General features: G+C 41.5%; 1 protein-coding gene across 2 annotated transcripts in view; it reads right to left on the bottom strand.

Annotated features, from left to right (window-relative positions):
• Positions 1-224: 224 nt before the first annotated feature.
• Positions 225-26,660, bottom strand: part of tbxa2r (thromboxane A2 receptor) — a 70,963-nt gene continuing 44,527 nt past the window's right edge. For both annotated transcript variants that reach the window (XM_028816608.2, XM_051935020.1), the window contains exon 3: positions 225-559. In XM_028816608.2, coding sequence (XP_028672441.1) covers positions 317-559 — 243 coding nt within the window. In that variant the 3' untranslated portion in view covers positions 225-316. The remainder of the gene's footprint in view (positions 560-26,660) is intronic.

Genomic DNA, 26,660 nt, shown 5'->3' with positions numbered 1-26,660 from the left:
ACTTTTGCTCAAAAATTCAGAATTTCTTTTCACTTGAAAATTGGGAACATTTATGCACAATTTTCCGTTCTGGGTACGTTACGTGTGACAGTGATGCAGAAGTAAATCCACGTCTTTCAAGGTTTTGTTTTCCACAATAGTTTCACAGTTTATTGGCAATTGTTTGCGTACTTTTTCTGTCGGTTGAAGCATTGCCTTCCCTCTTCATGGTAGACAGAGCTGACGGCTCACAAGTATTCTCTTTTTCTTCGTCTAAGAAGCCACCAGAACTCGTTCCCCTCTGGCTTGACTTCGATTCCCAAACCCGTCGTTCAGTTCATGCCAGCACGGACTCTTGGGTCAGTTTCCTCCGTAGTGACGTGGTGAGGGTCGGATATAACGTCATGATGGAAGAACGTGAAATTCCAATTTTGGGGTAAATCCTTTTGAGGACTGATCGTCTGAAAAGAATGTACACCCAGGGGTCCAAGATTTGGTTCCAGGTGGCAATTCGAAGGTAGATGAGAAGGAAACGGATCTGTACAGGCTTGTTTGATAGCACAGTCTGTGCAATAAAGATCTAAAGAGATGGAAACGGGAGATTACATTAGTACTGATAACTTCAATTGTTATGACCAAATCTCAACACAATGCATTTGACTTTCATTTCCTTAATCAGAAAAAAATGTGTTTTTTAGGAGCCTTTCCATAATCCATCCATCCGTCCATTATCCAACCTGCTATATCCTAACTACAGGGTCACAGGGGTCTGCTGGAGCCAATCTCAGCCAACACAGGACACATGGCAGGAAATAAACCCCGAGCAGGACGCCATAATGTGTTAACTAAACAATTCCTAAAACACACATTTTCAGGATTATTCAGCTGGAAAAGTCAAAGTCTAAGCAAACTTTATTGTCATCTCAACCAGATACAAGTACACAGATAGACGAAATTGTGAAGCTCAGGGTCCACAGTGTAACAACATGAAGGGCAAATAAAAAATTAACATTAAAAATAGAATTAAAATTTAAATATTAAAATTAAAATGGATTGTGGACTATCTTATAGACAGACCTCAGTATGTGCGTCTCAGGAACTGCAGGTCTGACATTGTGGTCAGCAACACAGGAGTGCCGCAGGGGACTGTACTTTCTCCGGTCCTGTTCAGCCAACATACATCAGACTTCCAATACAACTCGGAGTCCTGCCAAAAGTGGGCTGCATCAGGAGTGGGCAGGAGGAGGAGTATAGGAACCTAATCAAGGACTTTGTTAAATGGTGCGACTCAAACCACCTACACCTGAACACCAGAAAAACCAAGGAGCTGGTGGTGGATTTTAGGAGGCCCAGACCCCTCATGGACACCGTGATGATCAGAGGTGACTGTGTGCAGATGGTGCAGACCTATAAATACCTGGGAGTGAAGCTGGATGATAAATTAGACTGGACTGCCAATACTGATGATCTTTGCAAGAGAGGACAGAGCTGACTATACTTCCTTAGAAGGCTGGCGTCCTTCAACATCTGCAATAAGATGCTGCAGATGTTCTATCAGACGTTTGTGGCAAGCGCCCTCTTCTACGCGGTGGTGTGCTGGGGAGGCAGCATTAAGAAGAAAGACGCCTCACGCCTGGACAAACTGGTGAGGAAGGCAGGCTCTATTGTTGGCATGGAGCTGGACAGTTTGACATCCGTGGCAGAGCGATGGGCGCTGAGCAGACTCCTGTCAATCATGGAGAATCCACTGCATCCACTAAATAGGATCATCTCCAGACAGAGGAGCGGCTTCAGTGACAGACTGCTGTCACCGTCCTGCTCCACTGACAGACTGAGGAGATCACTCCTCCCCCACACTTTGCGACTCTTCAATTCCACCCGGGGGGGTAAACGTTAACATTAAACAAAGTTATTGTCTGTATACCTGCATTGTTATCACTCTTTATCTATCTATCTATCTATCTATCTATCTATCTATCTATCTATCTATCTATCTATCTATCTATCTATCTATCTATCTATCTATCTATCTATCTATCTATCTATCTATCTATCTATCTATCTATCTATCTATCTATTATATAGTGCCTTTCACATCTATCTATCTATCTATCTATCTATCTATCTATCTATCTATCTATCTATCTATCTATCTATCTATCTATCTATCTATCTATCTATTATATAGTGCCTGTTATATCTATCTATCTATCTATTATATAGTGCCTTTCATATCTATCTATCTATCTATCTATCTATCTATCTATCTATCTATCTATCTATCTATCTATCTATCTATCTAAAAAATACAGATCGTTTCTGTGAAATACACTATTAACATTTACGTTGTGTTCGGGTCTGTGGGAACCATGTAACATGTCGACAAAATTAAAATCATAAGATTTGTGTTAATTGAAAAGAGTTTCTCGTTTACAATATAACTGCAATGTTTACACCACGTTGGAGTTTAGTAAAACGTTAATAATAAAAGTGATTTTTTTTTTTTAAAATGTACAATGCATGTGTGCAATATTGTTCTAAATCAATTTAGATAGATGGTGTAGAATATGTATTGCCGTTTTCTTCACATACATGTTTAAAATATTAGATTGTCTTAAATGTTCATTCTAAATTGAACGAGTCCTTGACCCGACGTTACTTTCCGGGCTTTGCTGAGACCTGCCGAAACCTTCCAAAAGTAATTTTACGAAGTAAGTCCTGAAACGGCGGTGACGTCACTTTCGGGTCTACAACTGCGGTGACGTATGGTGCTCTGGCTCTGCAAGTGGATGCTACTGTATTTATAAAAGCTGCAAACGTTGATAAATCTGACTGTTACGTTATAGGTAGACCCTCTTTGCTTGGAGGACTGTTAAACTTGTTGACTTAACATCAAATCCCTGCATGTGCGTGAGTAGCGTAGAGTAAATTTTGTCTAGAATGGCAGTCTGTCCCTGATGTTTTTCATGGCTTCTTTGCTGCCTTCTTGACCCCCACCAGGCATTGCTTCAAAAGTCTTTGCCTCACTCCCACCTGCCTGCTGCCATTCCTGAGCAAGCTCTGCACTGGTGGTGCCCCCCCTGACCCTGAGCCATGAATAAAGAGTGGGACCAAAACATCCTTAGAGAGCAACTTCTCCCAACCATCCAAGAACAGTTTGGTGACATGATGGAGCACTGGGCCACAAGGCAAAAGTGAGAACTAAGTGGCTCGGGGAACAAAACTTCACAATTTGGATTCCATGGCCAGGAAACTCCCCAGATCTTAATCCCATTGAGAACTTGTGGTCAGTTCTCAAGAAACAGGTGGACAAACAAAAACTTACAAATTCTGATTCTGCAAGAATGGGGGGCTGCCATCAGTCAGGATTGGGCCCAGAAGTTGACTGCCAGCCTGCCAGAGCGAATTGCAGAAGTCTTAAAAAAGAAAAGAAGGGCCAACACTGCAAATATCGATTCTTTGCATAAACTTCATGTCATTGTCAATAAAAGCCTTTGAAACTTCTGAAATGCCTGTAATTCTACTTCAGTACACCAGAGAAACATCTGACAAAAAGATCTAAAAGCACTGAAGCAGCAAAATTCGTATTTGTGTCATTCTCAAAAGGTTTGGCCATGGCTGTAATTTTGTAAAAATTAAGTCAATAGGACTGGTGAGTGTTGTTGGGCCAAATGGCCTGTTCTTGTTCAGATTGTCCTAATGGTCTAATGTTCAATTCTGATAAGGTTCCTCTCACCATCACCTTCTGTTTCCTGTGTTGTATCCAATTCTGCATGCACCTTCACACTCACACTCTGATAAGATCCCACATGTGAGGTTGGGCATCAAACTAAAAGGCGTGGGAATTCAAATGGCTTCTGAACTTGCCTTAATTTGATATAGGAGACCTTAGAAGAATCACACAGAGGCATTGACCAGGCTGAGATTTGAACCCAGGTCTTTGGTGCTGTGAGGGAGGGTTGCTAACTACTGAGCCAGACATTTATGAATATAATAAAGCAATAGTCTTATGATGTGAGGAAATGGGGAAAAAATACTCATTTGTCGCTGATGGCTAATTAGCGTGTGTGCATTATTTATGACTTCCTAATTACGCGTTGGCATCTTGCAGCCAGCAGATACTCGGGTTGAGGATCCTCACTCAACAAAACAGGCTGTGGGCACAAAAGAGGTCATTGATGTAATTGCTTTGGAAACCTCTTAGCATAAAAGACAAACATCAACTCAATTATGTTGGCTATTAAAGGTAGGAAGAGCGGAGGGATAAAGGCTGATAATGAGCAGTAGGTCAGTCTCCAGACGTCTCCTGATGTGTTGTGCCTCCTAAAAGCCTGAAAGCCAAAATATCAAAAATTGATCTCTAACCTCCCCAGAGTCTGGCGGATTAGTTTGGTGGCCGAAAATCTTTTAGTGCGTTGCGCGATTCCAAAATTGTGTGTGTGTGACCTGAGTTGAAAAATGAAAATTGATTTGTGAGCACGGCTTTTGTTACTTATCTTTAGCATACGCGCATTATCATCTTCTGTTAAATTCTGCTTCGTATTTGTAAAATTTTTATTTTTATACTGTACTGAGGATTTGTTCTGTTTTGTGTATTGTATTGACCCCCTTTTTTTGCCCCAGAACCTACCAAGAAAAGAGGTCTCTCTTTGAACTGCCTGTCCCGTGGTTTCTTCCATTTCTTCCCTTTTTTTTGGGAGTTTTTCCTTATCTTCTTAGAGAGTCAAGGCTGGGGGGTTGTCAAGAGGCAGGGCCTGTTAAAGCCCATTGCGGCTCCTCTTGTGTGATTTTGGGCTATACAACAAATAAATTGTATTGTATTGTGTTTCTTTAACTGAAAGAACATTTCTTTTGTAGCAAACTACAATAAGGGCTGTAAATGAAGCCTAGTGATCGAAACAGTTGCATTGCTCCAATCTGACAGAAAAAGGCAGAATGTTCTCAGAGAGCCTAAACCATACGTGGCCATCAACCTTCAAATAGATCAATGAACTGTGCTAAATTAGACCCCCAATCTGTACAGCGTGGAAAGCTGGTCTATAAAAAGTGTGCCCGGCAGCCATAGAAGCCCCATTGGCACAGATGCTTTTGTGCTCCTGCTGAATGATGGAGCTTCATCTGTCCAAATATCCTACTGAAGAACTTCAAGACAATTGGTACTGATTCCAGTGGCTTCTCTTTGGCTGTATTTGAATGTACGATTATTACTGCAATGTATATTAGGAGATTCTTCTTCTTCTTATTATTCTTCATCTTTTCCCACTTCTATGTTGGGGTCGATGTGCTTGATCAACCTTTTTCCAAATAGCTCGGAACTACAACACCTCCTCCCAAGTCAGACCCTTTTCCTTCAGATCATCTTTTACTTTATCCATCCACCTCCTCTTTGGCCTTGCTCACTTTCTCTTTTCCTGGACTTCCATTCCCATCACTCTTTTGCCCTCACATTCCTTGTCTCTCCTCGTCACATGTCCATACCACCTCAACCTACTTTCCTGTATGATCTTAGAAGTCTCTGCCACTTTTGTTGTACCTCTGGTGGTTTCATTTCGTATTCTGTCCTTTTTTGTAACTCAACATTCTCATTTCTGCCACCTCCAACTTCTTCTCCTGTGCCCCTTTACTGCCCATGCTTCAGCTCCGTACATCACTGCTGGTCTTAAAACCCTTGCCTTTAAACTTTCATTTTAATTCTTTAATCGCGCGATTCTCCTGATACCTTCTTCCAATTGTTCCATCCACACTGCACTCTGTGGGTTATCTCAGCAACCCATCTGCAAGTGGTTTTCCATCCCGTGCTATTACTGATCCTAGATATTTAAATTTATCCAGTCTTTCCAGTTGCTGTCCCTGCAGACTAACTTCTGAATTGTGATCATCATTAAACCTCATGTATTCTGTCATCATCTTCCTATTTATCTTAAACTCTCTATCTTTCAATGCTCTTCTCCATTCTTCTAACTTCTAACTGGTGCTACCCAATGTTAAAAAAAGCCTGCGCTAGGTGGGGACTGGTCTTTCATCTCATTACTCAACACATCCATAAGCAGATCAAAGAGGCATGGACTGATGATGAGATGATCCTCAGTGCAGACCTCCTCTAGCTGGGATCTTGTCTCTTACTCCAACACTGCTTTTAACCAGAGTCCTCGCTCCCTCATACACATCCTAGAAAATCTTTACATTCTTCTCTGGTCCTCTTCTCTTTCACTCTCATGCACCTTCAGAGCTCTTGACATGACAGTCTATCATAAGCCTTCTCCACATCGGTACAACACCACATGCAATCCTTTCTCTTTTTCTCTGTGCTTCTTCAATGGGCTGCCTCAATGCGAACACTCAATCAGTTGTTCCTCTCCCTGGCATTAAACCAAACTGCTCCTCCCTTATGGTGTTCTCTTTCCTGAGCCTTCTCTCTAAAACCCATAGCCAGATTTTCATTGTGTTTGTCATCAGCTTTATCCCACTATAGTTTCTACAATCCTGACAATCTCCCTTTTCCTTATAAATGGGTACAATTCCACTGTTCCTCCACTCCATTTGGTATTCTCTCCTGTTCATAGATCTTCTGCATTAGATCCTTCAACACATCTTCTCCATCTTCTCCTAAACTCTTCACTGCTTCTTCTGGTATTTCATCTGGTCATGTTAGCTTTTCACTTTTCATTCTTTTCAGTGCCCCCTTTACTTCCTCCCTTTTTATTCTCAGTACTAGCCCTTCACATGGGTCTCCATTCCCAAATGCTTTTCAGAGCACCCCTTCCATCTCTTCTTGGTCCTATCATGCTCACTCATGACCACACATCTATCTATCTATCTATCTATCTATCTATCTATCTATCTATCTATCTATCTATCTATCTATCTATCTATCTAATCCTGCCAACCACGCTATCTATCTATCTATCTATCTAATCCTGCCAACTATGCTATCTATCTATCTATCTATCTATCTATCTATCTATCTATCTATCTATCTATCTATCTATCTATCTATCTAATCCTGCCAACCACGCTATCTATCTATCTATCTATCTAATCCTGCCAACTACGCTATCTTTCTATCTATCTATCTATCTATCTATCTATCTATCTATCTATCTATCTATCTATCTATCTATCTATCTAATGGAGTGTGTTCAGACCAAAGTGTGAGGGTGAATATCTATCTATCTAATCCTGCCAACCACGCTATCTATCTATCTATCTATCTATCTATCTATCTATCTATCTATCTATCTATCTATCTATCTATCTATCTATCTATCTATCTATCTATCTAATGGAGTGTGTTCAGACCAAAGTGTGAGGGTGAATATCTATCTATCTAATCCTGCCAACCACGCTATCTATCTATCTATCTATCTATCTATCTATCTATCTATCTATCTATCTATCTATCTATCTATCTATCTATCTATCTATCTAATCCTGCCAACTACGCTATCTATCTATCTATCTATCTATCTAATGGAGTGTGTTCAGACCAAAGTGTGAGGGTGAATATCTATCTATCTAATCCTGCCAACCACGCTATCTATCTATCTATCTATCTATCTATCTATCTATCTATCTATCTATCTATCTATCTATCTATCTATCTATCTATCTATCTATCTAATCCTGCCAACTATGCTGTCTATCTATCTATCTATCTATCTATCTATCTATCTATCTATCTATCTATCTATCTATCTATCTATCTATCTATCTATCTATCTATCTATCTAATGGGGTGTGTTCAGACCAAAGTGTGAGGGTGAATATCTATCTATCTAATCCTGCCAACTATGCTATCTATCTATCTATCTATCTATCTATCTATCTATCTATCTATCTATCTATCTATCTATCTATCTATCTATCTATCTATCTATCTATTCCTGCCAACTATGCTGTCTATCTATCTATCTATCTATCTATCTATCTATCTATCTATCTATCTATCTATCTATCTATCTATCTATCTATCTATCTAATGGAGTGTGTTCAGACCAAAGTGTGAGGGTGAATATCTATCTATCTAATCCTGCCAACCACGCTATCTATCTATCTATCTATCTATCTATCTATCTATCTATCTATCTATCTATCTATCTATCTATCTATCTATCTATCTAATCCTGCCAACTACGCTATCTATCTATCTATCTATCTATCTAATGGAGTGTGTTCAGACCAAAGTGTGAGGGTGAATATCTATCTATCTAATCCTGCCAACCACGCTATCTATCTATCTATCTATCTATCTATCTATCTATCTATCTATCTATCTATCTATCTATCTATCTATCTATCTATCTATCTATCTATCTATCTATCTAATCCTGCCAACTATGCTGTCTATCTATCTATCTATCTATCTATCTATCTATCTATCTATCTATCTATCTATCTATCTATCTATCTATCTATCTATCTATCTATCTATCTATCTATCTAATGGGGTGTGTTCAGACCAAAGTGTGAGGGTGAATATCTATCTATCTAATCCTGCCAACTATGCTATCTATCTATCTATCTATCTATCTATCTATCTATCTATCTATCTATCTATCTATCTATCTATCTATCTATCTATCTATCTATCTATCTATCTATCTAATCCTGCCAACTATGCTGTCTATCTATCTATCTATCTATCTATCTATCTATCTATCTATCTATCTATCTATCTATCTATCTATCTATCTATCTATCTATCTATCTATCTATCTAATGGAGTGTGTTCAGACCAAAGTGTGAGGGTGAATATCTATCTATCTAATCCTGCCAACCACGCTATCTATCTATCTATCTATCTATCTATCTATCTATCTATCTATCTATCTATCTATCTATCTATCTATCTATCTATCTATCTAATGGAGTGTGTTCAGACCAAAGTGTGAGGGTGAATATCTATCTATCTAATCCTGCCAACCACGCTATCTATCTATCTATCTATCTATCTATCTATCTATCTATCTATCTAATCCTGCCAACTACGCTATCTATCTATCTATCTATCTATCTAATGGAGTGTGTTCAGACCAAAGTGTGAGGGTGAATATCTATCTATCTAATCCTGCCAACCACGCTATCTATCTATCTATCTATCTATCTATCTATCTATCTATCTATCTATCTATCTATCTATCTATCTATCTATCTATCTATCTATCTAATCCTGCCAACTATGCTGTCTATCTATCTATCTATCTATCTATCTATCTATCTATCTATCTATCTATCTATCTATCTATCTATCTATCTATCTAATCCTGCCAACTACGCTATCTATCTATCTATCTATCTATCTAATGGAGTGTGTTCAGACCAAAGTGTGAGGGTGAATATCTATCTATCTAATCCTGCCAACCACGCTATCTATCTATCTATCTATCTATCTATCTATCTATCTATCTATCTATCTATCTATCTATCTATCTATCTATCTATCTATCTATCTATCTATCTAATCCTGCCAACTATGCTGTCTATCTATCTATCTATCTATCTATCTATCTATCTATCTATCTATCTATCTATCTAATGGGGTGTGTTCAGACCAAAGTGTGAGGGTGAATATCTATCTATCTAATCCTGCCAACTATGCTATCTATCTATCTATCTATCTATCTATCTATCTATCTATCTATCTATCTATCTATCTATCTATCTATCTATCTATCTATCTATCTATCTATCTATCTATCTATCTATCTAATCCTGCCAACTATGCTGTCTATCTATCTATCTATCTATCTATCTATCTATCTATCTATCTATCTATCTATCTATCTATCTATCTATCTATCTATCTATCTAATGGAGTGTGTTCAGACCAAAGTGTGAGGGTGAATATCTATCTATCTAATCCTGCCAACCACGCTATCTATCTATCTATCTATCTAATGGGGTGTGTTCAGACCAAAGTGTGAGGGTGAATATCTATCTATCTAATCCTGCCAACTACGCTATCTATCTATCTATCTATCTATCTATCTATCTATCTATCTATCTATCTATCTATCTATCTATCTATCTATCTATCTATCTATCTAATGGAGTGTGTTCAGACCAAAGTGTGAGGGTGAATATCTATCTATCTAATCCTGCCAACTACGCTATCTATCTATCTATCTATCTATCTATCTATCTATCTATCTATCTATCTATCTATCTATCTATCTATCTATCTATCTATCTATCTATCTATCTAATGGAGTGTGTTCAGACCAAAGTGTGAGGGTGAATATCTATCTATCTAATCCTGCCAACCACGCTATCTATCTATCTATCTATCTATCTATCTATCTATCTATCTATCTATCTATCTATCTATCTATCTATCTAATCCTGCCAGCTATGCTATCTATCTATCTATCTAATGGGGTGTGTTCAGACCAAAGTGTGAGGGTGAATATCTATCTATCTAATCCTGCCAACCACGCTATCTATCTATCTACCTATCTATGTATCTAATCCTGCCAACTATGCTATCTATCTATCTATCTATCTATCTATCTATCTATCTATCTATCTATCTATCTATCCAATTCTGCCAACCACGCTATCTATCTATCTATCTATCTGTCTGTCTGTCTGTCTGTCTGTCTGTCTGTCTGTCTGTCTGTCTGTCTGTCTGTCTGTCTGTCTGTCTGTCTAATCCTGCCAACTACGCTATCTATCTATCTCTATGTATGTCATCTCTTGTAACACTGACATTTCTTTACATTGTTTACCACTTTTAATAGGGTTTATTATTTATTACACATGCATAGACCTGCACTGCAGCATCCTGTTGATGAATGTGTTAAAGGAGGGAGGTGTGTGCCGTGCCTCAGGTGACATTATTTAACACACTGGCCCTGCTTGTCAGTTACTAAAAGATCCCAAAACCCACACATTATTATTTTTTTTAATTGTGTAAGTTAGAGCAGTGGATCTCTATTGATTATATGTGTGGGTAGGGATCTTACTTCCACACTTACTACATGATCTTAAAAATCTTAAGTATTTGTTGATTGGCGGCGCTCAAAGTGTTTCAAAATTCTTAAGGGGGATCTTTCCTGTCTATTCATAGAAATCATATGGGTGTGTGTGCTAGTTGTTAAAAATGGATGCCATATGTTGTCAGTTGGATTATTTTCTTGCATCTGTGCAACAAAGTCCTTTGTTTTGTGCTTTCCCGATGCAAACAAATTTCCCTCTGGGATAACAAAAAAGTCCACCTAAGTCTGCTGTCTCTCGTTGTCTCTCACGCACACATACGGTTTTAACAGGATTAACCTCGGCTGTCAAGCACTGCTATGCCAAATGCCTTTGAATTGCACTACATAATTAAAAAAATATAAAGTTATGATCACATGGCATCATTTAAAAAATACATTTTCAGACAAAGTAAAATACAAACATGCTGCAGGATGGATTGGGAAAGATCAATCAAGGTGGACCTTTCGCCCAACCAGACCCATCCATAGCTATGCCCCCGGCATAAAGTATGAAGATTTAAGCAAATAAGAACAGATAAATGGTAGAACAGAAAACGAAACTGGATGCAGTGGAAAAAAAAAAACATTTCGATGGGAAAATCTCAAAGAGCGAAGAGTCGTGGGACAGAGGAGCGATGTGACGTAAACATAGCGTGGATTACAAAGAATCAACTGGAAGGAGTTCAAACCAGAGGTGGATGTGAACCGCAAACAGAATGGAGAACAGATGGTGAGCACAATCGATGATAATCGAGGAAAGAAGTAACATTCCAGAAAGTGTCCAAGAACTTGGCGACCATAAAGGAAAAGAGAAAAAGAGAAAGAGGAAAGAAACAATGGAGTGCGTGGACGAGGCAGGAGTGGGAGAAATGGAGTACGGTGGAGAGGGTGGACACACAGAACCGAATGTCCTTCAAGCTTGGTCCCTGCAAACAGACCATTGCCACCACCACAACAGCTATCATCACATGAGCTGTTCCATCGAGCCCACAACATATGGGGTACGGCAGGGTCTCCAGTCTGCCCTCTGAGCTCTGAGTGAGGCCCATTCTGAACAGCTGCTCCAAAGCACTTGTTGTGGTGTGAAATTTTGTATATAAGTCGTGTCACACACGTGCGACTGGGAGGCAGCTAGACGGCCTGAATAATAGCAGTACCACGCCAGACCAGGGGGTGGCGAGCTGCACTCGACGTTTTCTCTCTCAATCCTCTGCAGAACATTCACGGGAAATCCCACTCGCTTCCAGCGCCTATGATGACGTCACTTCTGGTACTGGCACCTATGATGATGTCACTTCCAGTCCTGATGACATCACTTCCAGTTCCAGCACCGTTGATGACTTCAGTTGATAAATATTTTGTATGTCTTTATTTGTAACTTAGAAAAAGCAAATGTAATATTAATGTTACGTTATTAATAAGAACAGTAATGGTTTGATGGTTAAGAACCCACCACCACCAGTCTTTGTAATTTTATGACAGGGTCAGAGGGAAGGGTCTAAAGCCAGTTTGGCCGGTGATTCTCTGCAGGACTCTTTCAATCAACCCCTGCATGGAGGCCAACTACCTAACTGGCAAGCTTCACCTTAATGAATGGTATTGGGGGGTCAGGTGTGAAACCCATTGTGTTGCACCAGAATTCTATTGGTCTAAAGTTGCCTGAAGCCATTAACTCTTTGAGGACTGAATATTTTTCCAAAAAACTCAGTTTTCTGAAAAGCACACAAAGCAATGGTTTCACACATAAGTCAACATAAAATGTCTGTTGCTATGTGCTGTGGCTCCTGTTGTTGCATGTTCAGTATCTCTGGCAGCATTGGCTGAGCAGAACTTTGCACCATGGTGGGCCGGCTGCCTGGCTGTCTTCGCACAGCAGGTGTGTGCCGGTGGCGGGGGTTTATACCTTTTGTCATCATAAGTGGTGGTCCTCCCAGGCAAATACTTTTGTAGGCACATCAGCTACACGAAATTGTTGAGCACCACGATCAGCTTGACAACGATCAGATGATGCTGGTACCTCACTTTCGTTTTCGATCTCCATCTCCAGATCACTTGCATCAAACTCGGAGTCCGACAAGTAAGAGTCCTATTCAACAAAATTGTGTAAAAGGTCCATGGAGTATTTTGCTTTGCACATTCGCTTCGGTCTCCTGCCAGATGTTGATGCCATTTTAGCGGTTGTTTGCTCTTCGCTACTCATACACGCGTAGGGAATCGAGGTTGAATCAACAAAGCTACGTAACTGTCCTTCTAGCAAAGACAGTCGAACTAAAATATAAGGGCGGGTTTTGTCGCCGTTTACAGCTGATTACTGTCCTCTACCACTGAATTTTGACAAAAGTCGACATCAGCCCTGAAAGAGTTAAGTACCATGACGCCCTATTGGCTGTAGGGTTTGGATATGAGAGTCTATAAAGTTGCTTGCTTTACTCCTCCCTCTCTCTCTCTCTCTCACACCATCATCATGAAGGCGCACCATGGACTGAAAAGGACAACACAACGAAGAGCACAGCTCGGCAGCCATATTGAGACGGGCATGCGGCCCGTTCTGAAGAAAGCTGACCACCAATGAGGCCTTAACTGGAGACATTTTAAGTAGCAAATAAGTCTGTGTGCCTCCTGAAACGACACATCAGCATTTATCAGGTTGTATGGTTACCAGTATTCACTTGTACTTTGCTTTTTATTTATGAATATTATCAATAATACATTATTTAAAGTGTAATTTAACTCCTGCTTGTTTTTAACTCTGTGTAATTGCCTGAGGTTATAAATGCAGAAGGGAAGATGGGGAGAAGTTATAAAAACCGGATGGCATGGACGCAGGTACACGGCGTTGGACGCAGGAGACATAGTGCGCAGGCGTCTACAGCGCGCGTCTCATAAACCGCAAGCGAAGACTGATCCACCGCGAACGAAGGAGTCACGGCTGAAAAATGAAAGAGCTCAAATAACGTAAATAAGACATGAAGCAACAATGCACCCAAAGCTAACGACTAATGACACAGCCACACAGAAAAGAGGATACTGCGCTGCACCCCAGAGTCAAACGGAACAGGCTACGGAGGCCCCAAAGGTCCACAAAGATAGTATGGAGGCTGCGGGAAAGTACGAAAGGCGCAGGTGCCTACAACGTGCTTCTGAACTAAACGTCCACACTACACAGCATGGTTCGGGTAATAAGAATAAACGAACTCTCCGTATTAAACGTACGGCATCCTCACACGTCCAAACCATATAGCATATGTGAATCACATTACAGTGATGCATTATTAACAGTACAACCACAGAAAACGCTCCGTATTAACAGTAAGTGCAATTATCCATATTATTAACGGTAGACAACGGATAACTAATGGAGTCACGGTCACGGCTCCAAAACGATCCAACTCAACTAACGGAGCTACAAAAACGAAAAACGAGCCCGCCTGGATAAAAACAATGAACGCAGGTGCCTACAACGCGTTTCTCAAACATCGCAACCACAGGAGTCACGGCTCCAAAACGAAACATCTCAACTTCTGTAATGAGTCCACTATTAATGAAAATTCATTAGGATTAATGATTGTCATTTGCAGTCATTGTCATTCACTTAACTTCCCTGAAGAAACAACTGGCAATACAACTAATGAGTTTACACGTTGTTGTCAAAAGGGTCAGGTTAGACTGCCTCCTTTAGATGAATATCCGCTCGACTGACGGACATACAAACACGAGCCCGCCTGGATAAAATCAATGAACGCAGGCGCCTACAACACGCGTCTGAAATCACGCAAGCAAAGCGGGCACGGCTCCAAAACGAACGAGCTCGACTAATGTATTTCAGGATATCCAACGCCAGGGGTAGGCGAGCGAAGCGAGCAGGGGGCGGAGCCCCCTTGTACCTTATAAACGGTGGTAAGTCTGTGAGATATGAGGCCTTCTGTAAGAGGCTACACACTAATGATACAAAAGGGGAAAGTAGAGGAATAGAGAACTCTACCAAGACAAAACACCTGACTAGAGCTGCTGATTAACTGTACAGACTGCAACTCTGTGGTTAGTCATTAGCACTAAAACATAAGTAACCTGACAGTTAGAATTTGTTACTCACCCTCACCTATTCTGTTTCTCTTCTTGGTACTCAAATGTGGTACTTGGTGCCACGGCCCACCTACCAAGTTGTTTTGCCTGCCTAAGGTAAAGTCATCCCTAATGGAGGATCACAGGAATCATGGGAAAGAGGGGTCCTTTCATCGGATTGGTTGGCCCAGCACTGGCTCAGCTGTGGAATGGCCAAATGGGGGAGGCAGCTTGATGGCCGAGGTCTCCAGGACTCTCTGAACAAATCCAAATTCTATTATGTGATATCATCGACTGTTGTATTCTGCTCTGTACTTGTAATATTTGTATTGTACAGTGATCCCCTGCTATATCGCGGTTCAGCTATCGCGCCCCCGCTATATCGCGGATTTTTCTGTGGAACATATCTAACATTTAAGCAATACAGTAAATCATTAAATATACATACATTGTACAATATGGTAGACAAAGAGTTTCGCGTTACAGTACACAGATGATTTCTTACAAGGCCCGTTATTGGCTGAAAGAGTAGACTCAACCAATCACAGAGGGATTTTCATTCTCTTGGGCTCTGATTGGCTGCTGCTAACGTGGTGTAATCTCGCAAGAACAGCGAGCGTGGGTCCCCGACGCAGCTCAGTTCTCTTGCGTACCTTGCTTGTGGTCCAATCGTTGTGAGCAAACTTTTTCTGAACGTTTCATTTTGTATTAAGCCCTATGAGGCACATGACCTGCATTGTGAGGGAGCGTCAGTTACGGCACTACAGCCATGTGGCGCGTTTCCCCCGAGGGTGATCCGGCTCGTAAAATCCTCATTGTTGGGGACCCGAGTGGCTGTACCAGGCCAAGGGGTCTCCCACGTAACACCTGGCTGCGGCAGACAGAGGGTCATTTCCGGAGGGTGGGACTGGACCGTGTGTCTGCCTGGGGGGTTGCCAACCGGGATTCCGAGTTGTTTTGTTGTGTGGTGGGTGTGACAACACGCTGTACCAGTGCAGGCTCCCCAACTTGACTTGACTTGTATATAAAAAGCCCGGATTCCTAGAAACTATTGAAATCGTCACAAAGAAAATTGAAATGCAGAGTTGGAGGTTTTGTTTTTTGCGGATGTGCTCGCCCCCGTTCTCTGTCAGCGGCCAACAAGTTTCTCTCCCCTCTTGGAGGTTTCACTTTGGCTCACTTTGAGTCGCTTTCTTTCAGCTTCATGCTGTAGCCTTGTACTTCTTTCTCCTTCCGACTTGTTAACTTGAAGCCTCCTTGCTGGCTCTTTAAGTTTCGTGCTGTATCCTTGCACTTCCGGGCCGGACAGACAGGCACACACACTTCCACACATAGAAGTTTATATATAAGATGTATATATATATATATATATATATATATATATATATATATATATATACAGTAATCCCTCGCTACTTCGCGGTTCACTTTTCGCGGATTCACGACTTTGCGGATTTTATATGTAAGCATATCTAAATATATAATGCGGATTTTTCGCTGCTTCGTGGGTTTCTGCGGACAATCGGTCTTTTTACTTCTGGTATTTGCTTCCTCAGTTAGTTTGCCCAGTTGATTTCATACAAGAGATGCTATTGGCGGATGGCTGAGAAGCTACCCAATCAGAGCACGCAGTTAAGTTCCTGTGTGCTGCTGATTGGCTCAGCGACGGAGTGCTGCATTAACCAGGAAGTCTCATCTCACTCATTCACCATTAATGTGCTCTTGCTACTGCATTCAGGGGATTATCACCTTCATCGTCATCATTTTTACTGCGCAGCATATTCATCACCATCATCATGTCATATATAGCTACGTGTACTTCGCTATACAGTAAGTGTAAACTTATCTACCGATTTCATATTGCTTAGCAGTTGTCCCTGTTTTTAATAGAGTAAAGGATGGGTTGTAAACAATACAGGGAGGGTTTAAAAACGTCCAAATACACGTTAAATAATTAAATAAATATGGTGTCCCTACTTCGCGGAAATTCAGTTATTGCGGTCGGCCTTGGAACCTATCTCCCGCGATAAGTGAGGGATTACTGTATATATATATATATATATCCATCCATCCATCCATCCATTTTCCAACCCGCTGAATCCGAACACAGGGTCACGGGGGTCTGCTGGAGCCAATCCCAGCCAACACAGGGCACAAGGCAGGAAACAATCCTGGGCAGGGTGCCAACCCACCGCAGTATATATATATATATATATATATATATATATATATATATATACATACAGGGTGGCCTATATTTACGTATATGACGTTTCACAGGCTGTAACATTTAAACTACTGCGCAAAAAGTATTGAAAATGGCATCACTGTGTAGCCTGACAATGGTAGTAACGATGTCTTGGAACGGGCAACCCCTGCTGTGTTCCAATACAGAATGACGGTGAATCGATTGTCGCTAGAGCAGCGTGTAAGTTGTGTGCTTTTATACTTTGCAACAAACAACTATGCGGTGGTGAAACGGAGGATGGCAGTTGAGTTTGGAGGCAGTGGCCCTAGTGTGCCAACCATCATAATAATAAACACAAAATTCGACATCAGCAAGCAAAGGGAGCAAGTAGGCCCAGGAGTGTGTGTACCGATGCCAACACAGCTCTTGTGACGAATGCCTTTCAAAGCTGGGTTCTTCTTCAGGCACGTATTGATCTGGATGGCACATTGGTGGACCACGCCATGGAGAACAGAGGATGAAAACACATTTAAGGTTCTAATGTTCATGTTCCATCATGTTACTTGATAATAACATTGGTACTTTCTTGACAATAACGCCTTTTCAATAATATACATAAATATGGGCTACCCTGTATATACACATATATAAAACTACAAATTTTTGTCATGCACCATTTGTTTTGAATAATTACTGTATCGCATATGACTCTGTTATGTGCCATTTGGTATGGAATTCATAAAAGCATCGTTAATGTTTTGTGATGTTCTTTCAGTCGGAATGACAAATGCACTGAATTTTGTTACTGCAGATGTTTGTGATGCGCCACCTGTTGGAATGACAGAGACATAGCAACATACACAGATAGTGAGACACTTATCCTTTTATTCAAGTGGATTATTTCTTTATAAAAGTATGTTGTTTCTGTTCTGTTTTGTTTTGCTGAATTGCAGCATATTAACGTTTCTATGTCAATGTCTTTGCACCTTCTTTATCCTGGTAGGTAGTCTACATTTAGTGATTGGCACTAGAACGGGATGGCAGTTCTCCTCCTCTTTCTTGTCACAACGCTTGTCTTTGTGTCATCACTCCAGTCACCCAGTGCGGCCAGTTCAGAAGAACACACTCAGGTCCCAAACTGAGTACAATAAAATTGTTTTTTTTCCAAGCATGGCGTGTTCCTCCTGAACCACAAAACAATTTGAGACTTATGATTTGCTTCTAAAAAAACATGTTTTTAGTTATAAAATTTTAACACTTTATAAAAAATAAATTATACCATATGGGCCATGCCCAAGGCGGCACAGCGGTTAGCCACTGTCTGTGTGGAGTTCAAGTGTCTGCTTGTCACCCAACAGACACAAACAATATAAAGTGACGACGTGAAGATGGCATCCCAGCCCGGGATGAATTTTGATCTTGCGAGGACGGGCCTCATGGCCCAGTAAAGGGCAGAAATTCTCCAAATAAGGGTGGTCAGGTTCAGGATGGCAGCAGCCTGTATATTCCATCCTGGAGGGTAGGCCTTTAGGAACAATTCCTGGTAGGGATGCCACGTGTGGAAATGTCAGAAGGATCCACACAAGAAGGTGCACCAATCCCTTGGAATTATCGGGACGTGGAATGATTATACGCCTTCACCCCTCAGAGCAGCAGCAAAAAAACGGACAATACATAGAGGCTCATCCAAACACCTGAGCTTCCAGAAAATGACACGTCTTAGCGACGGAGGAGCAACTTTATGACGTACATACGTAACGTAGGAGCTGCATGTCATGCATTTCCCAAACTCCCTCTGGACTCTGATGACTGACTGCTGTATCAAGTGCAGGACGAGAAGTGTCCCTGTGCTGAATGGAAAAGTCACCGTGTGTGTGTTCATCTCCTCGCTCTGTGACGGCCATCAGACTGTTTAGTTCCTGTGACCGCCACATCACTTAATGAAGAATCCGCTTCGGAGAGAAATCTACAAAGACTCTATCTACAAGCCACTGGGTTAGACAAGGCATGTATAGTAAGTTTAGACAAATAAATATTTGAAAGTATTATAAGAGGGGCACAGGGGTATGAGGACGGGCATCATTCATAACCTGCGATATTGAATTATGAAACCAAAGGGGAATAGAACATCCCATAGTGAAGTTGAGGATGATAAAATATGGCAGAATGTTTTCTCTCTAAAAATAATAGTAATAATACCAATAGAGAAGCGTCTCACTGTGCCACCGACATTCCTCGCTGCTGGATGGGACATCCGTGTGTCAGCGTTCTCCCACTTGGCTGCGATGTCCCTTTGCTTCTCTCAGGCCTGACTATGTCTGTATACAGGATTATGCAATGTATTCTGGGAATGAATGTTACCTTTTAAAGCAAGTTTAATACATATATCTCTTTTTGAACCGGATTTCTCTCTTGTATTTATTTTCCGCCATGGGTGCTAAAGGGATTGGTATCGGTTCTAGTCAGTTCTGCATCGAGAAACACATCCCCAGGGGAGAAAGAGCGCCCCCTGCTGGATACTCCCTCTTATGCAGTTGAATAGTTTTTTTTTTAACTTTCTCATATACGAAGTATAGGGAAAGTATTGGAATCGTCCAAAGATTCGATATCGAGATTTTGATGAATCTCGATGGTTTAGACCTCCCTGATTTTCTCATATACGAAGAATGGGGTTAGTATTGGAATCCTCCAAAAATTCCATTTCAAAATTTTTGATGAATCTCAACGTTTTAGACTTCCCCGAATCCAAAAATACCATATTTGGAATTATGTCTGTGTGTGTGTGTGTGTTGTGGCACGACCCTGGCCGGGACGCCCCTTCCCTGTGTATTCAGGGGGAGCAGCCCTGGATGGTGCAATACTTCCCCCTGGATGCTAGATGGCCGCCCTCTCTGGTTTGGAGCGCGTGCCTCGGATTCCCGCAGGGCTCCATGGGAATTGGAGTTGGGTGTAGCCCAGTTGGGTCCTGCAGGCTCCGCCAGGGGGTGCTGCAGCTGGAACTCCTGAGCCTTTATGGACAGCGTATTCACCACACCCGGAAGTGCAGCCAGAACTCGGCAATCAACCACCTGGAGCACATCGGAGTGAGACTATAAAAGAGCCCAGCAACCACCACTCAATGGCCAGAGTCGGGAGGAGGAGGAGGACAAGTGGTGGAAGAAGAAGAAGAAAGGAGAAGAGTGTGTTTTGGATGCTTTATTTGTACTGGGGACTGTGTTGTGCCTGTGGGGGTCACGGGGAAGACGTGCCCCACAGGTGAAGAAAATAAAACTTTCTTTGTGTTATACGTGTGCCTCCGTGTGCATCTGTGCCGGGTCGGGCACAAAATATAGCGCCTTTGTTACAGTGTGTAAACACGATAACCTGAGTACGCTTTCACTTACTGTAAGTCAACCAAATTTTACACACAAGAATTAGGTACAAAATGTACATTTCTATCCACTTTTCAGCTATTTCCGCTAACCGGAAGTGGTACTTTACCTTTTATTCATGAAGCTGCAGAGTCCAATTTATTCAACTTTACTTTTATAATAATTGTTCAATGTATTGTTAATTTGATTTGATTTGTTGTTGATGGTTGTTTAATGTGGGCAGCACGGTGGTGCAGTGGTAGCGCTGCTGCCTCACAATAAGTAGACCTGGGTTCGCTTCCCGGTTCTTCCCTGCGTGGAGCTTGCATGTTCTCCCGGTGTCTGCGTGGGTTTCCTCACACAGACCAAAGACATGCAGGTTAGGTGGATTGGCGACTCTAAATTGGGCTTGCTGTGTGGGTGTGTGTGCCCTGCGGTGGGCTGGCACCCTGCCCGGGGTTTGTTTCCTGCCTTGCACCATGTGTTGGCCTGGATTGGCTCCAGCAGAACCCCGTGACCCTGTAGTTAGTATATAGTGGGTTGGATAACGGATGTACGGATGGGTTCTTTAATGTACATAATATAAAAATAGAATCATTGTCTTGTGGTTTACTCCTCAAATATCCATCACCATATCTGAGTATATGAGAAAGTCGAGGGGAGACCACTTCTAATTTGTTAAATAGTTTTAGTTTTAGATACAGGACCCCCCCTAAACTGTGGAGTGGGCTGCCTACTATTATAAGAGATGCCCCTTCACTCTCAGCTTTCAAATCCCGACTTCAGTTTAGCACACCCTGACTAGAGCTGCTGAATAACTGTACAGACTCCATCTCTGTTGTTAGTCATTAGCACTAAAACATAAGTAATATGATAGTTAGAATTTGTTACTAACCCTCACCTATTCTCGGTACTCAAATGTGGCACTCGATGCCCATTGCCCACCTGCCAAGTTGTTTTGCCTGCCTAAGGTAAAGTCATCTCTGATGGAGGATCACAGGAATCATCAGGCCCTTTCATCAGATTTGCTGGCCCAGCGCTGACTCAGCTGTGGAATGGCCAATAGGGGAAGACAGCTTGATAGCCGAGGTCTCCAGGACTCTCTGAACAAATCCAAATCGAATTATGGGATGTCATCTACTGTTGAATTCTGCTCCGTACTTGTAATATTTTTATTTTACGATTGTATTGTATTGAGGATTACTTGTGTTCTGTTCTTGTTCTTTATTTCCATCCATTTTCCAACCCGCTGAATCCGAACACAGGGTCATGGGGGTCTGCTGGAGCCAATCCCAGCCAACACATGGTGCAAGGCAGGAACCAATCCCGGGCAGGGTGCCAACCCACCGCAGGACACACACAAACACACCAAGCACACACTAGGGCCAATTTAGAATCGCCAATCCACCTAACCTGCATGTTTTTGGACTGTAGGAGGAAACCCACGTAGACATGGGGAGAACATGCAAACTCCACGCAGGGAACCCGGGTCCTTGTTCTTTATTTCGCCTTATGCAATTTCTTGTAGTAGGAATTTGTTAGTTTTCGCATACCCCTTGGGGTCAAAGCGCAGGGTCAGCCATTGTACAGCACCCCAAGAGCAATTATAGGTTAAGGGTCTTGCTCAAGGGCCCAGCAGAGTAGGACCTCTTTTGGCAGTGATGGGTATTCAAACTGGCAAACCTTCTGGATACCAGCAGAGATCCTTAGCCTCAGAGCCACCACTCCGCCCTGTTCTTTGTATTGTATTGTGTTGTATTGTATTGACCCCCTTTTTATGACACCCGCTGCACGCCCAACCTACCTGGAAAGGGGTCTCTCTTTGAACTGCCTTTCCCGAGGTTTCTTCCATTTTTTTTTTGGGAGGTTTTTCCTTGTCTTCTTAGGGAGTCAAGGCCGGGAGGGGGGGCTGTCAAGAGGCAGGGCCTGTTAAAGCCCATTGCGGCACTTCTTGTGTGATTTTGGGCTATACAAAAATAGATTGTATTGTAAGATTGTGAATTTCCCCTTGGGATTAATAAAGTATCTATCTATCTATCTATCTATCTGTCTGTCTGTCTGTCTGTCTGTCTGTCTGTCTGTCTGTCTGTCTGTCTGTCATATAGTGCCTTTCAAGTCTATATCAATCTATCTATCTATTATATAATGCCTTCCATATCTATCTATCTATCTATCTATCTATCATATAGTGCCTTTCAAGCAAGTCTATATCAATCTATCTATTATATAATGCCTTCCATATCTATCTATCTATCTATCTATCTATCTATCTATCTATCTATCTATCTATCTATCTATCTATCTATCTATCTATCTATCTATCTATCTATCTATCTATCTATCTATCTATCTATCTATCTATCATATAGTGCCTTTCAAGTCTATATCAATCTATCTATCTATTATATAATGCCTTCCATATCTATCTATCTATCTATCTATCTATCTATCTATCTATCTATCTATCTATCTATCATATAGTGCCTTTCAAGTCTATATCAATCTATCTATTATATAATGCCTTCCATATCTATCTATCTATCTATCTATCTATCTATCTATCTATCTATCTATCTATCTATCTATCTATCTATCTATCTATCTATCTATCTATCATATAGTGCCTTTCACTCTATCTATCTATCTAAGTCATTAGAACCCTGAAATGGATTAGTAATCTACAGTTGTTCGCATTCTCTTCACTTTCCTTCTGAGTATTTAATTAATCCAAATTGTGAGTAATGACTATATCCAGGTGGAAATGGAAACAAGCTAGATGGAGAAATGCCAGTTCTTTTGTCTTTTTGCTAATAAGGAGCCATTAAATCAATGACTGCAGCTGTTTAAGACCAAAATAACCCATTCAGTGTTCAAAATCTCTACCAGCGAGACCACTAAAATGAAGCAGAAAAATGTCACTTGAGCAATAAGGTCCTCATCAGCACTGAATGATTTCTCAGAAAGCAATTGAGTTGGAACAAAAACCCAAAGCCACTGCAGCCCTCCAGGACCACCAACATTGCTTAGCCCTGATTTAAAGGGTCTGCATCTTAAACAGCAAATAAATTAAATGAAGTTAATGAGTAGCCAAAACTAGTCACTAACTAAGAAAACCAGTGTGGCTCCCCAGGATCGGCACTGACCACCCCTGGCTTTTACATTCTGGGTCCGATACGTTATAACAGAGTTCAGAATTCCCCGTAAGAGAGACGGATGAGGCAACAGCTTCCTGCTTGCAATGTTCAGATCTCATGTCTCTTGTATACAAAGCAATTGTGCTGCCAGTACCGTACTGTATTTTCTATTGATATTTTAATGAGAGCTTTCCCGACTTACAAATAAAAAGAGTTTACCGTAGAACAATGTAGGTGTTGACTGCAGCACCGAGTCTCATGTATCGTGCATTTCTCTGGAGTGTTGTGGGGTAATCTCTCTGAATTTAGGTTCACTACAGTATCCCATATAGCTTTAATAATCCAAATCAAATAACATCCTATTTTTACAGAGCACAGGTTCAAATTTGGGATCCTGGGATGGTCCGTGATGTAGAGAGTATGTCAATGCGCCATGTTGGTGCATCATGGGCATTGAGGCGCCTTACTTGTACACCATGATTGTGTAGAACTAACCTCCCCTAGAAAAATACCAAACGTATCCTTTACTTGGCAGTTCCAAATCGGCTCCAGGTGTGAGTGTGCTCTGTAATGGACTTTCCTTCAGTTCCACCAGCCTTCCTCCCACATCTCCAAAGGGTGGGTTGACTGGCGATTTCAAAGCAGCTCCAGTGCAAGTGTGGGTGTGCAGAGGAGTGAGCCCTGCAGTGGACTAATACTTGATCTTGTACCACTTCCTGCCTCTCGCCCAGTGCCACCCAGATAGGCTCCTCCCCCAATGACCCTGAAGCGAATCGAGCGGCTTCAAAACTGAGCCAATGAGCAGCTTAATCCAGTTCACACTCACACTTTGACCCGTTGTGTGTAATGTTGCCTGTGTGTGTTTCTTCAAGTTTAGGAGGCACGGGGCGATCATACACAAGGGGAGGCTACAAGGTGCCAGCTGGGCAAAGGTGGGCTCTCTTTATCTAATTGTAAACATCTGTTTGTGTTAACCCTTTCTGTCCTGTATTTTCTGTTTTTTATGGGAAAAATTATGTTGTGAGATATTCTACCTTGTGGGTGTCTAGGAAGGTCAAAAATGAAAAAACAAAAAAAAAAATTGATCAGTATTATTATACAGTCATATGAAAAAGTTTGGGAGCCCTTCTTAATTCTTTGGAATTTTGTTTCTCATTGGCTGAGCTTTCAAAGCAGCAACTTCCTTTTAATATCTGACATGCCTTATGGACACAGTAGGATTACAGCAGTGACATTAAGTTTATTGGATTAACAGAAAATATGCAATATGCATCATAACAAAATTAGACAGGTGCATAAATGTGGGCACCCCAACAGAGATATGACATCAATACTTAGTTGAGCCTCCTTTTGTAAATGTAACAGCCTCTAGACGCTGTCCTCCTATAGCCTCTGATGAGTGTCTGATTCTGGATGGAGGTCTTGTTCACCATTCTTCATACAAAATCTCTCCAGTTCAGTTCAATTTGATGGACAGCCTGCTTCAAATCATCCCATAGATTTTCACTGATATTCAAGTCAGGGGACTGTGACGGCCATTCCAGAACATTGTACTTCTCCCTCTGCATGAATGCCTTTGTAGATTTCCAACTGTGTTTTGGGTCATTGTCTTGTTGGAATATCCAACTCCTGTGTAACTTCAACTTTGTGACTGATGCTTGAACATTATCCTGAAGAATTTGTTGATATTGGGTTGAATTCATCCGACCCTCGACTTTAACAAGGGCCCCAGTCCCTGAACTGGCCACACAGCCCCACAGCATGATGGAACCTCCACCAAATTTGACAGTAGGTAGCAGGTGTTTTTCTTGGAATGCCGTGTTCTTCTTCCGCCATGCAAAGCGCTTTTTGTTCTGACCAAATAACTCAATTTGTGTCTCATCAGTCCAAAGCACTTTGTTCCCAAATGAATCTGACTTGTCTAAATGAGCATTGGCATACAACAAGCGACTCTGTTTGTGGCGTGAGTGCAGAAAGGGCTTCTGTCTCATCACCCTACCATACAGATGTTCTGAATTGTAGAACGATGTACAGATACACTATCTGCAGCCAGATGTTCTTGCAGGTCTTTGGAGGTGATCTGTGGGTTGTCTGTCACCATTCTCACAATCCTGCTCTTATGCCGCTCCTGTATTTTTCTTGGCCTGACAGACCTGCTGGTTTAACAGCAACTGTGCCTGTGGCCTTCCATTTCCTGATTCCGTTCCTTACAGTTACAGAAACTGACAGTTTAGACCTCTGAGATGGCTTTTTGTAGCCTTCCCCTAAACTAGGAGACTCAACAATCTTTGTTTTCAGATCTTTGGAGAGTTGCTTTGAGGATCCCATGCTGTCACTCTTCAGAGGAGAGTCAAAGGGAAGGAAGCACAACTTGTAATTGACCACCTTAAATCCCTTTATATCTCATGATGGACACACCTGTCTATGAAGTTCAAGGCTTAATGAGCTCATCACACCAAGTAATCAGCATTGAGCAGTGACAGGCATTCAAATCAGCACAATGACAAGGGGACCCACATTTGTGCACAGCCAGTTTTTCACATTTGATTTCATTTCCTACAACTAAATACTGCGTCACTAAAAATCTTTGTTCTGAAAACACCGCAGTACTCAGATGTTCCTAGGAAATGAAGGACATACCACTGATATCTTTACTGTTGAAAGGAGAGTCAATTATGATGCAGGCTGAGAGGGGGTCCCAAACTTTTTCATATGACTGTTGTGACAATATAGAAGCACTGTCGACCCCTTGAACCCTCAGACCAGATGTCAGACACCAGATAAAAGTCCAAAATGAATTTATTATAATAATAAGTGTGCACAAAGCACCCTCCACTCCACAATACTTTATAAATCAATAATCACAATCCTCCACTCTCCCAGACGCATTGCCACCCTTCCACCCAGCTCAGCTCAATCCATCTGGGATTTCCCACAGTCCTTTATAGTCCTCAACCCGGAAGTGCTTCTG

Source organism: Erpetoichthys calabaricus, chromosome 12, assembly GCF_900747795.2.
Source record: "Erpetoichthys calabaricus chromosome 12, fErpCal1.3, whole genome shotgun sequence".
Lineage (NCBI taxonomy): Eukaryota > Metazoa > Chordata > Cladistia > Polypteriformes > Polypteridae > Erpetoichthys > Erpetoichthys calabaricus.
The sequence above is the reverse complement of the archived record's forward strand: the minus strand, read 5'-3'. Positions and strand labels throughout refer to the sequence as shown.